Raw genomic sequence first — 14,649 nt, 5'->3', positions numbered from 1 at the left:
TCACTACGATTGGATATTGCAGGGATACTGCTGGAATGACGAGAATGGGTTCCCGAGCTTGCGGCTTCCCTCTTTCGGTTAGTTGTACTAGTTCGGTACCTGAATAGTTACAACCTATGTCTTCCTGAATGGATCCTGATATTTCCTACAATCACAGCGGATCTGCCAATTCTCACTGAGCAGCCTTGATTACAGGAAAACAGCATGTACATAGACTTGGAAAGTATATGACGATTTTGATAGGTACATACAGGCGCATGCACCCTGGGAGTCTGATTTACATGACAAGATGAAGATGGTAGAGAGGAAGGGAAATAGATAAAGTCAACTCCACGGTGAAATGATAGGCAATGCAATTTGCAAGTAAAATCAGAGAAGAGACCACCACACCAAATTCTGAAACTCCGGTCAAATGCGTGATGCAAGAACACCAAGGAAAGTGGAAGGATAATGATTGGAAGGAAAAAACATTGTGGGAAAGAAACTGCTGAGGAGGCCAGTGTGGAGTCAGGAACATAGCCTAGAACGACGGATTGAACAAGATAGAAAATGATGCTGGTAATGATGTGCAAGGAAGGAATGAGTAGTTGAAAATGGGAGCGGAAGGCAGGAATATGAAAGGAAGGTCGGTGAGCCACAGGCAATCCGGCGGAGCTGCTTTACCTAGCATAGCTATAGTAATTCGGCTCTTGGGGATAACCCTGACTGGGATGATAACTGGGTGCCGGTTGAGGAGCCTGGGCGGCGAGCTGTCCGTACCAGGACGATCGACGGGGTGCGTCGGGTCGGTTCGTTTGATTGAGGGCATCCCATGTCTGACTGGCTCCAGGAATGTTGTACAGAGACTCTTGCTGGCCATACTGAGACGGGTATATAGATCCAGCCTGCTGCATTTGCTGATGTGTGTACTGTTGCTGTTGCATCATGTGTTGCTGACGTTGGGCGATGGCCTGTTGAACCGCTTGATTCGACATTCCTTCCCTCATCTCACGCTTTTCGCGCTCCCTGGCATCGATGTGCGACACAAGACCCATGGGGCTTACAGGCGCCTGTTGCTTCCGATTGTCATTTGACATGTTGAAGAACGAGGAACCAGTCATGCGAGCAACATGCTCCTGCTCACGAGCGGAGAGATGAGTCGAAGCATCGTTGTAATTAAGCATACTCTGAGCACCGCGCGACGAGGGGCGGTAGTTGGGATCCCGCTGAGTGTTCATGGGCGAATGCGGACGGGCATATTGTGTCCAGTCGCCAGAGGCAGGACGTTGCACTGACATAGGATTAGAAGGAGTGCGGCCGTGAACCGGCGCCGGGGGACTGGCTGTTGCCCGTTGCTGCACAAACTGCTCCGGGGTGAGACCGCCTGGAGTAGCAGGGCGTCCGGTGGCCATTCCAGGCTGCCACATCATACTCCGTCGATACTCCTCCCGGCTCGAAGGCCGAACATTGGATTGGTCAATCGGTTGAGTGGGCACGGCGAACTTGGTCCCCGACGAATTGTTCCGTTGATGCACTGGCCTCTTCAGTGTGTCTGACGTGTTCGGGCGCCCTGTAGTGGGCATGTAAGTCATGGTTGGGCCGAAATCCACGGTAGGAATATCCGGATTCGAAGTCGGAGGCTTATCCACGGCATAACGAGCATCACCAATGACATAATCCTTGGGCTCTGGGACTCCCACTGTCTTCATGACGCCCATTCTGGGTTTAGTGGACGTGGCGGATTTCTTGCTGTACACGGATTCGTGAGTGCTGGCATAATCCGGCGAGGCTGTCGATGCATCATCGTAGACACTTTCATCTTCGTTGTCATTTTTGTAGACAGAAGATGACATTGATGGAAGATGAGGCGCAATGCTGTTCAGCGCATCTTCATCAAGAGTATGGCGAAGATCATCATAGCTTGGTTCTTCCAGTGACTGTGGCTCTGTTCCGAAAAGATTTTGCTGGGGAAGCGGCTTGCGTCGCACGGATTTTGCAGGATCAATATGCACCCGAGAGGGGGAATTTTGCTGGGAAGACAATCGTTGAGATGATGGACTGCCGGTACTGTTTGGTGTGCCGAGGCGATGCTCCGGAACCGAGGGAGGCCGAACTGGCAGCGCAAGATTGATGCCCTCGTCGCTCGATGAGTGTGCGAGGGAATTTGGAGATGCAACAGGACCAGGATTGTAAGCATTGTATTGACTCTTGTCCTGGACCTGTTGGTCGTCCTTGCTTTGTCCTTGGTGGCTTTTCCATGCGGCACCGGCAGCTGCCGCGCTCAGCCCCATCGTTCCAACTGATGCCAACTGGGAAAGGGTCGCGTGAGACATCCGGTTGTTTGCCCGCCTCTGAGCCGAAGAAGCCTCAGGTCGATTAGAGGGCATCTCTTTGGGTCCGTGCGAGAATGCAGGTGGATTTTCAACAGGAGCCGGTGGGGTGCGTGGGGGAAGCTGCTCTTCCACTCGTGAACCGGAAAACTGCGGAAGATTCGCCTCGCTTTCCGAACTGAGACTCTCGGCGATGGGAGTCACCACAGAGGGGCCACGGTGCGCCAGATCGTGTAATGACGAGTCAGGTGAACTCTCAACAAGAGATTGATGGGCTAGCTTGGAACCTGCGGTGAAGCCCGTGGTGTCAGAGTATCCGCGGGTGTGGTAGGCACTGGGCGGGCCATCGTGCTTAGGAACTTCATGAATGATGGCGTCGGTAGAATGGTGAAACTCTGGTTTGCCCTCCAGCCCGGCAAATTGATGGCGTGCAGAATCCAAGGGGACATCATTGCCTGGGCCAGAGCCAGACGCGGAGCGATAGCGAGGTCTCACACTGTTGACACTATTAGTTCTGGCCCTGCCCGATGAGATTCGGCGCTGTGTTGCCTCTTTGAGCTGTTTCCTCCACTGGGCTTCGCTCCATTCTTGGCTTCCCGGGGTTTGAAGAAGACTGGCAACGTCCAAGATATCAAGATAACCGTAGCGCCGCTCCTTGGGGAATGCAAACATGATGCTCTTGATGTGATTTGTATCCGCTACCAAGCGAGTAGGGCGGCCGTAGAGATTGAATGTGTCGAATGTCGGGAAAAGGAAGCGCAGCATCATCTCGAAACCAGAAACAGCGGCATGTGGCTCAGGCATGACAAAAACGAGTCCTTCTGAGGAAGACTCGGGTTGGTGAGTAGTTATCCGTCCTTCTAACTTCACCAGCGTGGATGCATCAATCAAAGCCTGGGACTGCGGATAAATCGCATATGCCGAGAATACCTGGGTGACCGTGGCAATGGGGATCGCCTTTTTCGTCTTCTTTGTCTCGTAGAACTTGATATTTCCGGTAACAGGGATCGACAGGCGATCGTATGCTGATTTCTTCATCACCTTTCGCGCCTTTTGGATCTCTTTTTCGTCGGGCGGATTGATCACAAACCAGCACCGTCTCCACGGAGTACCGGCCCCAAATCGCACGCGCGCCCAATCTTGATACTTGAACTTCGTGGGTAGCAAGATGGAGCTGATCCCGTTGAGGTCTTTTCCTTTCGCCCCGATCAATGAGCCAGTGTAGGCTTCATATAAAGATGTGTGTTCGAACATCGAGAGACGAATTGCCGCAGTCCATTGAGTCAGGGAATTGAACGAGTTGAAATGCAGAAGATATCGATTTTTGCCCGCGGAGGAAATGCTCACGACGTTTTTCAAGGCGGGTTCAGATCCGCCTCGGACCGGAAGAGTGTCAACCTGCAAGTATGCGATGAGTTCATGCCTGGCAGTCGAGGAGGTAGAACCGGACTTACCATCTTAAGGGTCGCGTCGGCCAAATTGATGAAAGTAGCCGGAACCTCTTCTCCACCTGCTGCGTCCAGCGCAGCACCATCCCATAGAGAAAGAACAGTTCCGACCAGTTGTGCGTAGCATTCCACCCATTGTCGGTCAGGACATGGCCGCCCATCTGAAAATGTTAGCCCACCGTGCCCCGCAAAGCAAACGGGGCTCACTTACGAGTGTCCAGATCATTGAATTTCAAGAAGTAACCTTCTTGATAGACCTTATTCGTGTGGATGTTGAGGAAGGAGAAGATTGGCGATAACTCCGGCGGGGTATCGTCTGCCTGGTGCATGAGAGGCGGATTGCGCGAGAGGATCATTGATGCCGGCCGCGCTTTGCCCCCCACTCTTGGCCCAGAACTCACAGGAGACGACTCGGTCGGAGGAGATGGGGTCTCAGGAGGAGGAGTTTGCCAGCGAGGTGGTGTATGGGCCGGGGTCGCATTGGATGTTGGCGTAACGTCGCCCGAGGACTTTCTGCTTTCTTTGCCAGATCCATTGTATTTCGACCCTCCAAAGCTGGATATAAACGAGCGGACTGCGGCAATGCAAGGGAGAGTCAATAACGGGCCCTAGTGAGATTCCCGGCATACCCGGAGAAGATCGACTTACCACGCGAATGACCCATGACGTCGGAACGTGAGCCGTCGCCCGACAGAAACCTCAGAGTAGGCTTTGAAAAAGGACCCCTCGCTGATTCAGACTGTGAGACGTTCCGGGAAAAAGGAGTGACCGAGGCGTAGTGAGATTTAAAAGGAAACTGTACCAGTTGCGCTGAACGAGGGACTGTCAGGAATTTGCGCCTGGACCGAGTTGTAAGAAGGAATCAGATATGCAAGGTAGGACCCTGAAAGAAGTAAAAATGAAGAAATGAAGAAATGAAGAGCGAACGAGTGCTTAGGTGGTCGATGGAAACTGAGTGCCAAGGAAGATGACGTTATGAGTTGGATATTGGTGTGGCTCGAGATCAGCGATCTTTTCCTTTCAAGACAAAACGAGTAAAACGAGAGTTAGGTTTGAAGAAGTCGAGACGAGAGATGAGAAAAAGGAAAGATCGGGTTGGACCAGGAAGAGAGAAGTGTTCAAGTGATTTCCCAGTAAAGGGCATTCCTGTGTCTCTCGTGTGACTGGAATTATTCAAGAGCCAAGCCTATTAGGCTAATAGTTTTATTAATAGTACTATACGATCATACGCAGTAATGTACTATGTACATACTTCGAGTGTGAGACCTGAACAAAGGATTCTTTTCGTCATCTACGGACCCTCTTAGATCCTCAGTGGAGAGACATTGGGACTATAAGTAGACTAGTTAGGATCTTTTGGGCATGTAATACTACTAGCCAACTCCTTTTCGCTGCTTACCCTCTGCCCCTATTAATCCTCCCTAGAATCTATCCCCGGTATCCCTCCAGTTGGCGCCAAGTTCTAAAATTTGGACCGGTAGTGATGTCTCCCTTGGCGGTCCATTGCCATACGTTTTCTGGTTCTCTCCTTTTCGGATCAAACACTTGGTCTGCCCTGAGTCCTGACAGGCTGACACGCGTATCCCTCACCGCCAGGTAATTACCGGAGTATGCAATTCTATACTTGATCACTTTCCCCATATATTGCTGCCTGATTTCGGTACCCCGCTGGTTAGGGTAGAGCAAATTAGGCAGGCAGTTTGTCTTAGAAGCTCTCACGGACCTTAATTTCTGCGGGACGTCCACCCACACGGGCCACGATCATGACTCGGACGAAATTAAAACCAGTCGTGTTACCCACGTAAGATCTTTCAGAGGAATACATTGTAGCCAGTCATAGCTGTAGTCTTGCAATTAAAGGAATATCGACTGCTACAGTATTCTGCCACATGATCCTGCAGAAGATCTGCGCTCCATCCAGATCCGACCCGCGTCATAGGAAAATTAAAGAATGCAGATCGGCCATGTGGCAAGGCAGTCGGTGACTCGGTACTTGCTCCGGAACCCGTTGACCCAGTAGAACTTCGCCTGGGGAAATAAGCTGCTCTTCCCCTTTCAACTTTAATTGTTGGCCAATCTGCGTTGAGAGTTGACCATGGCACCTACAGTAGAGCAACTGGCTCAATTAACCTCATACTTGCTGATACGGGAGAACCACCTACCACCCCGCTGCACTGCCAGTGATCAACCGACCCCGATTCGTGCCCGCATATTAAAGCAAATTGGTTTACCCCGTCAAACAAGCTATAGATTAATAGGGACTACAACAGTAAGTCAACGAACATACGCTTTGAAACGCTAGATAATCGTAACATCATAAAATTGCCCTTCTTCAGTGTTCCATCGAATAATCAACAGGGAGAGGGTTGGCCAATGGCATGCCATCTTGGCCGGGTATCATAGAATCAAGTTGCATCAAATAATCAGTGTTTGAGGCTGGTTGGCTGGGCAGATAAAACGAGTCGTTCGACTGTGAGCCGAAAGCGATATCAGAGGAGTGATCTCCAGCAGCATAGGAGTGTTGGTAGTAAGACTGGCTGTCCTGGTCAAGTCCAAGACCATAGATACCCAGCGAGTTGCCACCAGAGCCTGACTCGTCGGAAAGCAATGCGCGCTGCATAAAGAGACATTGGACTTCATCTTCGGTGCAGCCGTGTTTGGCGGTCATGTGCACCCATAGATCGTAGTTGCGGTGGAAGCGATGTGGGCACGACTCGGAGAAGAAGCATGCAATCTGGCGTCTGGTCTCCTCGGCATAGCCTTGGCCTGTAAGGGCGGACAGCGTGGATACCGAACCTGGAGCTGATTGCTTGCTTTCTGCTGTACGTTGACGGCGTTTTCTGGTGTTCGGGAGTCCCATGTGCGTAACGCGAACATGCTCTTCGAGTGTCATTTTGTTGCCATAGCGCTTGCCGCAACCGATGCCGTCCCATCCCTCCGCCTTTTTGCTGGTTGAGAGGTCCGTTTCGCCGCAGACAAACCGTTTCTCACCCTCGTGTACCGTACGAATATGCACGTTCAGATTGCCCTGCTTGGTGAAGCTACGACCACAATCGGGAACGGTGCAGGCAAAGACCTTTCGCTGCTCAAGACTGACATTGCCGTGGGCTATCTCAAGATGACGGCGAAGCTCGCGTGGCGTCGAACAGACGAGGGGACAGTGAGGGCATTGAGGAGGGTGTACAATTTGGATATGCTCTCGTAGACTCGCATATGAGGGGAATGACACATCCTGATTTGTATCGGCGTTGATCATGTCAGAAGATTGCTGGTTTTCGGCACACTCCGTGCATGTAAAACGCTTCTCGACATGGACCCTAGCCTGGTGAGTCCGTAGATTACCAGCGGTGTCGAAAGCCATCTCACATTTCTCTTTGGTGACTGGGTCCGAGTGATTGCATGGATATGGCTTCTTGCCCAAGTGGGCAACCATGACATGCTTCTGTAGCGTCGAGTGCTTTCGGAAAGTCTCGTTGCAAGGTGGATACTCTGTGCAGCGGTACCCGTCCTTTCCTTCATGCGTAGCCAGATGCCGGCGAAGACGTGACCCGCTCACGAAGCTCTTTCCACAATCTGGTTGGTCGCAAACGTAGTCGCGAACAGTCGTGTGGGCGCTCTTGATATGATGTTGGAGATGGGAAGGGCGCAAGAATGTCTTGTCGCAGCCGTCATGGTCACACTTGTGAATTCGCTCGTTGTTGTGTGATCGCATATGCTCTTGGAGCCGAGACGGACGATTGAAGGCTTTATCGCAACCCTCAATTGGGCACGATAGGTGTTTGCCCTCAGATGGGTATCGAGGTCGGGAAGAGGTGGCCGAGAAGGGGGTTTCGGGAGTTTCGTTGAAGTCCACGCTCATTTGACTTGGGGTATGCGGAGGTGAATACTCGGCATCGGAGTGGACCTCCTCATAGATCAAGTCTGGGGCATTGTCAGCAATTCAGTTACTTTATCTGCTGTTATCTTGAATAGCTAAACTGACCGGCATTGTCCAAGACATCCTGCTTCTGGCGTCGTTTGGGAGTTGTGGCCCCCTCTGATGTAGCTTTTCGCTTGGTGGCCATCATGAGTCATCCGCTGAAAAAAAAAGAAGTTGAATGAGAAACAATAGCTGCGAACAGAAAAGAAGTTCAGTTGTGAATGTCTCGATAAATTTATTTTGCCAGAAAAGCGGTGAGGTCACAGCCAGTGTAAGTTTTTCCGCTCCCAAGGATTTTCAGCATCGAATCCCACCTCGACCCCCCGACTTGTCTCCCATTCCCTCCGGGTCTCTCATTGTTCGCTCGGTAGACAGATCTTTCGCTCATTGCCAATTCAATCTACCATCATGTCTGACTACGGCCATGACGACGATGTCGAAGAGACGTAAGCTATCTCCCTCACTCCAGGCTCAGGCGCAAAGCAGCTTGCTCCTATCCTGACTCCAGACGGCTTTCAACGGGGTTCGCACATGTCAAAATACACACATTTTCTAACCCTGTGGTTTGCGCAGCTTCGACTACGAGCCCGGCGAGGATGTGTTCGACGAGGAGCCGGAGGAGCAAGAGGCCCTCGAAGGCGAGGATGGCGCCGAGGGAGAAACATACGCCACTGCCAACGGCGATAACGTTGTCGTCTCTGGCGATCCCAATGCTGGATATGCAGGAAAAGTGATGGAACAGTCGCGCGAGAAGAAGGTGCCTAATGACCAGCGCACTACCACTCCATACTTGACCAAATACGAGCGCGCGCGTGTTCTCGGCACCCGTGCCCTACAAATCAGGTACGTTTTGCACGCGACGCCGACGATTGCAGACCTTGTCCGCTAGTTTGCATTTCTGATATTTTGTACAGTATGAACGCCCCCGTTCTTGTCGATCTCGAGGGTGAAACCGATCCCCTGCAGATTGCGCTGAAGGAGTTGAACCAGAAAAAGATCCCTCTTATCATTCGCCGATACCTTCCTGATGGATGGTAAGAAAGGTCCCGTTATCTCTGTTTGTGTGCCGGATCTAACAATGCTTGACTTTAGGTATGAGGACTGGACTTGCGAGGAACTGCTGTAAAATTCAAAAGCCCACGCAGTATCACCATTCGTTCGTTCCGGCTGTCCACCAGCTTTTGCTTTTCTTGACTTTCAGCATAGCGTTTGGAGTTTCTGGGGTTCGAAGAAACGTCAAAAAGGAAATTCGGACTTGATGTCCTGAATGAAAACATGGAGACGAACAAGCCCTTGTACATGAATCTAGAACGGAAAAACAGATCACCCAAAAAAATAATATGACGCCCTGTTTATTCACTTTCGTGTTCATCCATGCCGTGGCCGCATATTATGCAGCAACCATAGAGGCGAGCCACGTGTAGTACTGTCAGGTTCTCATTTGGCTTGTCATACCGCGCTTTTGATGGGCTTCGTCTTTTCTTGCGCTCTTGAACCGGCTATTTGTTGCTTAGCGCATTGCAGGGGACCACTGCTTTTGATCAGAATCTTGCCAGCAGCGCCAGCTCACAGGCCTGAACAGCTTGCGCTAGAATGCCCGCATCTTGCCCGCATCTCTATACGCAGTAGAAGTTATCATGGCGTTGAAGCTCCTCATTGGACAATATGTGGTTTCTCCAATGCAACCATGAACCAGGATTAGTCTTGACTAACTGTCTAGTAGTTATCCCCACATAATTACCTGAACATGAAGTCCATAACTCACTAACTCATGTTAATGAACCTCAGTAATGGACTTGATAGAGCTGTCGGAATGATTGAATCCGACTAACCATGATAAAGTCCAAAGCTAGCCCTGTCCCGAGTCCCTGGGCTAAGCTTATGGATCCATGGGTAACCAGATTGACTGCGGACTCTAATCCACTTTCGGCTACTCATTTGCCGATGTTTTGTTGATGAGTCATGACTATTCATTATATGTGATTATAAGCCTGTAATCAAGTAGAAAGGAAATAAATCAGGTTTGACTAGATAGTCTTAGCCTCTTCAGGTACATGGAACCTTGGAATCTACTATTAATATATGTTCTAGAAGAAATCTTCATACAGTCACACCCATATATACTCTTTCGGTCATGACCCGAGGCCCTGCTACGCCCCCGCTTAAAATGTTTATAAGCAGCTCCACGCAGAAAATTGTTTAGTCAAAAATTGCTTTGATTGCTTTGTTATTTCACAAGGTACAAGGATTATAAGGAGACCTGCACGGCTATCTCGGCCTTTTGAGTTTAGTCTGCTGTTACCTATATTGCCGGTTCTCGCCCAGCAGGTTTCACCCGATACACAGTCCATGCGTGAACCAAGATGGGGTCAACTAATATAGATCTAGAGCAAAGGGCTCTCGCTGACTCTGCGATTACTGATCAGAAGAATGATGACTCGCCGGCTGCGTCTGATTCTCCGGCAGAGAAAGAGGCAGAGTTGACATATGATACGGGGCTTCACACATGGCTCCAGGTATTGGGGTCATTCTTTCTGTTCTTCAATTCATGGTATGCCTATAGCCTCCAACCCGATATCAAAGAACATATTGCTAATATCATAGCAGGGGCGTGATCAATACATGGGGTGCATATCAAACCTACTACGAGCGAGAACTGCTCGTCGGCACCTCTTCATCAACCATTGCCTGGATCGGCTCGCTACAGTCTTTCCTCCTGATGATGGTCGGTGTCATCACCGGCCCACTCTTTGACGCTGGCCATTTCCGCGCCCTCGTCTCATTCGCCGCATTCCTACTGCCCTTCGGTTTAATGATGACCAGTCTCGCTACGAAGTACTGGCATCTGATCCTTTCGCAGGGCGTCTGCATCGGACTCGCAGCTGGCTGCCTGTTCGTACCCTCCGTCGCCATCCTACCACAGTACTTCCGTCGCAAGAGAGGCCTAGCCAACGGTTTGGCTGCCAGCGGCAGCAGTATCGGTGGCGTCGTCTACCCAATCATGTTCGATCAGTTGCAGAACCAGGTCGGGTTTGCCTGGGCGACTCGGGCACTGGGGTTTGTCGCTTTCGGTACCATTTGCTTTTCTGTGAGCATCATGCGCTCGCGTTTCAAGCCGAAGGAGAAGCGAAAGCTCTACCAGTTGTCTGCATTCAAGGAGCTGCCGTTTATGCTCTTTGCTTTTGCTATGTTCATGGGTTTCTTGGGATTCTACAACTTCCTCTTCTATGTGCAGTCATACGCAATCGATACGGGTATCGTAGATCCCAAGCTAGGGTTCTACCTGCTTTCCATGCTCAACGCTGCCTCGTCTTTTGGTCGAATTGCGCCCAACTTCCTCGCCGATCACCTTGGACCATTAAACATGCTCACCCCCGCCGTGACCATCACTGCTATCCTGGCCTTCGTCTGGATCAGCGTTCACACAGTCCCTGGCATCATCATCCTCGCCGTCTTCTACGGATTCTTCTCCGGTGGCTTTGTGTCTTTGCCGCCTGTGGTTATGGCAAGCATGACCCCGGATGTCCGCAACTTGGGCACACGGATGGGCATGGTCTTTGCAATCACCTCTATAGGCCTGTTAATTGGTACCCCCATCGGAGGCGCGATCCTATCCAGGACAAATGAGTACGTCGGAGTGCAACTTTTCACCGCTTGCTGTCTCATTTCCTCTGCGGTCCTCATGGCCTGTGTGAGACTGTTGCGCTCGGGTCTCAAGTTGCGTGTCCGGGTTTGAGTCGCCCACGCCGAATGCTGGAAATGTCCGATATATACTCTCTGCCGATAAAACCAGTGTCAGTCTCCGTTCCAGCCACAGCTTGACCTCACATCTGGAGGTAGACCCTGACAAGGCTGGCTATTGACACTAGCCCAATCATTTGTTTAGCACTCCATCTATTGCATCCCCTCCTGGCACCGCCATTCTGCTTCTACTTGGCCAGTTGGAACCCGGCGCATTTGATACCATCAAATCATGGTCATAATTTGTAATTTGTTGTGAAAATGTACATACCCAGCCTAGCGCAAACTTCGATTAAAGGCGAACAAAAACATAGGCCAACCATGCCCGCTGTATAAAAAAAAAAGGAAGAAGTCCCAATGAGAAAGAAAAATATTACATCACATCCTCAGGTCCAACAGGGAAATTCTCCCCATTCTCCCGCACATGCTCAAGCTTCTTATCTCGACTGCATGGCTTGCGCATATCAAATGCATCCTCCCCCGTATCCGACATCCCCGATGGATCATCGCTGTAATAATTGATCACTCGCCGGAAGACAGAGTATCTGTCATTATTCATGATCAGCAAAATCATCAGCATTTCGTCCATTCAGGTCCACTCACCCCATTCCTTTGTACATGTCGTACGCAACTTTATTTCCGGCGCGTACGTAGAGATCCACAAACCAGGCATCGTTGCTATCGGATCCACGCTCCAGCTGCTCTGTCAGACGGCGCGCGAAGCCGAGACGGCGCCAGGCTGGTGCCACTGTGAGGACGGTGATGTGTCCGTGCCATGGGGTGTAGTGTTCGGAGTGGCGCATTGCTGGGTGTTGTTCTTCCAGCTTGCCCATGACTTGGAATAATGTCAGCAATTGGTCTTTGCAAGGGTAAGTCGTGGACGTACTGTAGCCTACAATGCCGGCATCACGGTCTTTCACGGTGCTGAAGAGTGAGGGCCATTTGTTTAGGTAGTTCAGGTAGAAGCCGAGGTCATAGTTCTCGGTGAGGGGGTCGAGGTTTGTAAGGTTGAGGTCCAGCAGGTCCAAGGGGGACATGCGCTCAATGAAACTCATTTTGCTGTGGACTTCATGAAGCTTAGCTTCTTAAGAATGTGGGGTTGGTATCTTGTCCCATTTTTTGCCAGGCGGTGATGGTTTCAAGTCGGCGGTGAAGTGGCTATATGTTGTACCCCTCCTGCATCTCAATGCATGTCACTCCTTGTCCTTCCTTTGAGAAGTCGATCGTTTACGTCTTTATCTCAATTGATCTACGTCTCGTCTGTTTGCTGCCTGTACTGCGGCATTGACTCGGATCGGACATATCGGACCAATCCGAGGACATCCAATTGAGGCCTACCAACAATTGTTGCTCATCTGCCTGGAATACGGCTATTGTTCCTTGCAGCTAGCTATAATCCTTGAAATACAGCTCTCTCCTTTTCCTTCACTATAGCTTGGCCCAATCAGGAGCCCCGTGTGGCCTCTCCAATCGGTCCAATGCCCCTCCCTCCGTCTCCCCTGAAACTCTCACACCGCTACCCATCCAGCGGAATCGACGACTCACCCATCTCCCCTGGGACAAATGGAAATAACTTCGCACTCGCAAGCCCCCGATTATCAGCTCCGTCATCTCCTGCCATCTCCCGCCTCAATTCCAACATGAGCGAGTCACATCGAGAATCCGGAGACTTCTCCGCCGTTGATGCAGGCGGAGGAGGCCTGGGAAACCTAGCTGACGAGCTGGCTGATGCATGGGAAGAAGATGAAGATGGATATGGATATGTGTCAGGCCAGGAAGCCAGCCGTGCGGGGTCACAGCAAATAAGTCACAGCGATATGGAAGATGCATACATACAATCAATGCATGGCCTGCGTTCCCGGTCACCCTCCATTTCATCCGAAAAAGATTCACTCCACCCATCAAGGAACAGGAACCGCACAAACCTTCTACGGTCACATCGACGACAGGAGTCACAATACGACGGTTCAGATTACGGACCTGACTCGGACCTAGAAGAGACGGACATTTCTCCTGCCCTGGAGAGCCAAATGGCTGAGATCGAGAGCCTCGCTCGGCGGGGTATAGAGAACAACGGGAGCGAAAACGACCACGTTATTCAGCGGACGGTCGAGTCATTGAAAGATCTCGGCGGACAAAGCGGGATCGAAAACAGCGCCATGAGGTAAAGTTCACCAATACCTAGACACGATCACGAACCCCCAATATCTAACCCCCCCAATCGCAGACTCATAACCGCCTATTCCTCAATCACATCACATCTCACCCACCAAACCCGCGCCCTTCAATCCCTAGTTCACCCCCTCCTCTTCTCCCCATTCCCCCTCCTCTCCGAAGACGCCATCGACTCCCTCATGCCCCTCATCGACGAAGGCCTCCTACCAAACCTCCCATACCCATTCCCCGAACAACAACGCCAGGCCTCCCGTCCATCAACCCCGCAATCCTCCGCACACAACCCCCTCGCCTCCCTCCAAGCCCTCATCTCCCAAACCGCAGACATCACACATTCCCTCCGCGGCTTAAGCGACACGCTCTACGAGTCGCGACAATTGACAGCCACAGCGTCCCGCCGACTCCGCTCCGCGCGCGAACTCGTCGCTGATATCCGCCGGGAAGAAGAGAGCCGCGAAGAGGGATCCCGGTGGATCGAGCGCGGTGAATGGGACCGTCGTCTAAGGGATAGAGAGGCGGGTAAGGTCTGCGGGGATGTTGTCAGTGGGTTTGAGGCTGTTTGTGGCGAGTGGCGTGAGAAGCTCTTCGGGGCTAATGCTGAAGTTGCGGCTGCATAGTTACCCAGGTGGTTTTTCATGACTATTGGCCTTTTTTTTCATTCTTTTCGTGATGATTCTCCTAGGTCTGGACTTAGACTGCTTTCGTTACATTCTTCTTTTTGTCTGATATCCACATTGGTTTTATTTTACTGGGCTGTCTTTCGTTTATTAGTCCTGTTTGTTCATATGCTTCCTAGATTACTGGACATAGACTCGAGATTGTGATACCATTCAATGCGTTATTCATTTCTTATCTGTCCATAGTATCAGAGACGTAGTGGAAAGAAAGAACATCAAGTCATATACCAGGTGGGCAACACGCAAAGGACAACCTTGAAGCCTACAACATCAAAGTCTCCGAAGGCAGAAGCTACAGGTATTGAAGAGTGAATGCACACAAAAAAAGCATTAATTTGTGGCTAAGGAAACCAACTCTAGCGCAAAATCCAAAAGCAGAG

The 14,649-nt window shown here is 50.9% G+C and overlaps 6 protein-coding genes across 6 annotated transcripts; 3 read left to right on the top strand and 3 right to left on the bottom strand.

Annotated features, from left to right (window-relative positions):
- Positions 1-659: 659 nt before the first annotated feature.
- Positions 660-4,421, bottom strand: N7515_001418 (uncharacterized protein; the record flags this gene model as incomplete). Its single annotated transcript, XM_056662162.1, has 4 exons — positions 660-3,707; positions 3,764-3,918; positions 3,969-4,331; positions 4,406-4,421. The coding sequence occupies 4 exons, from the start codon at positions 4,419-4,421 to the stop codon at positions 660-662; spliced, it is 3,582 nt and encodes a 1,193-aa protein (XP_056524275.1).
- A 1,668-nt stretch (positions 4,422-6,089) lies between these two features.
- N7515_001417 (C2H2-type zinc finger protein) lies at positions 6,090-7,824 on the bottom strand (the record flags this gene model as incomplete). The annotated part of the gene is made up of 2 exons (XM_056662161.1): positions 6,090-7,678; positions 7,740-7,824. 2 exons carry the CDS (start codon positions 7,822-7,824, stop codon positions 6,090-6,092), a joined length of 1,674 nt encoding a protein of 557 aa, XP_056524274.1.
- Positions 7,825-8,084: 260 nt separating this feature from the next.
- N7515_001416 (DNA-directed RNA polymerase core subunit RPO26) lies at positions 8,085-8,802 on the top strand (the record flags this gene model as incomplete). Its single annotated transcript, XM_056662160.1, has 4 exons — positions 8,085-8,122; positions 8,250-8,519; positions 8,591-8,710; positions 8,769-8,802. The coding sequence occupies 4 exons, from the start codon at positions 8,085-8,087 to the stop codon at positions 8,800-8,802; spliced, it is 462 nt and encodes a 153-aa protein (XP_056524273.1).
- A 1,237-nt stretch (positions 8,803-10,039) lies between these two features.
- Positions 10,040-11,412, top strand: N7515_001415 (MCT family MFS transporter; the record flags this gene model as incomplete). The annotated part of the gene is made up of 2 exons (XM_056662159.1): positions 10,040-10,227; positions 10,284-11,412. The coding sequence occupies 2 exons, from the start codon at positions 10,040-10,042 to the stop codon at positions 11,410-11,412; spliced, it is 1,317 nt and encodes a 438-aa protein (XP_056524272.1).
- A 378-nt stretch (positions 11,413-11,790) lies between these two features.
- On the bottom strand, positions 11,791-12,472 carry N7515_001414 (peptide alpha-N-acetyltransferase complex B subunit NAT3; the record flags this gene model as incomplete). The annotated part of the gene is made up of 3 exons (XM_056662158.1): positions 11,791-11,962; positions 12,021-12,252; positions 12,304-12,472. 3 exons carry the CDS (start codon positions 12,470-12,472, stop codon positions 11,791-11,793), a joined length of 573 nt encoding a protein of 190 aa, XP_056524271.1.
- Positions 12,473-12,895: 423 nt separating this feature from the next.
- N7515_001413 (uncharacterized protein) lies at positions 12,896-14,209 on the top strand (the record flags this gene model as incomplete). The annotated part of the gene is made up of 2 exons (XM_056662157.1): positions 12,896-13,581; positions 13,645-14,209. The coding sequence occupies 2 exons, from the start codon at positions 12,896-12,898 to the stop codon at positions 14,207-14,209; spliced, it is 1,251 nt and encodes a 416-aa protein (XP_056524270.1).
- Positions 14,210-14,649: the final 440 nt, after the last annotated feature.

This window comes from Penicillium bovifimosum (assembly GCF_028826915.1).
Source record: "Penicillium bovifimosum strain IBT 22155 chromosome Unknown utg000002l_segment0_segment0, whole genome shotgun sequence".
Lineage (NCBI taxonomy): Eukaryota > Fungi > Ascomycota > Eurotiomycetes > Eurotiales > Aspergillaceae > Penicillium > Penicillium bovifimosum.
This window is presented reverse-complemented; position numbering and strand designations above follow the sequence as displayed.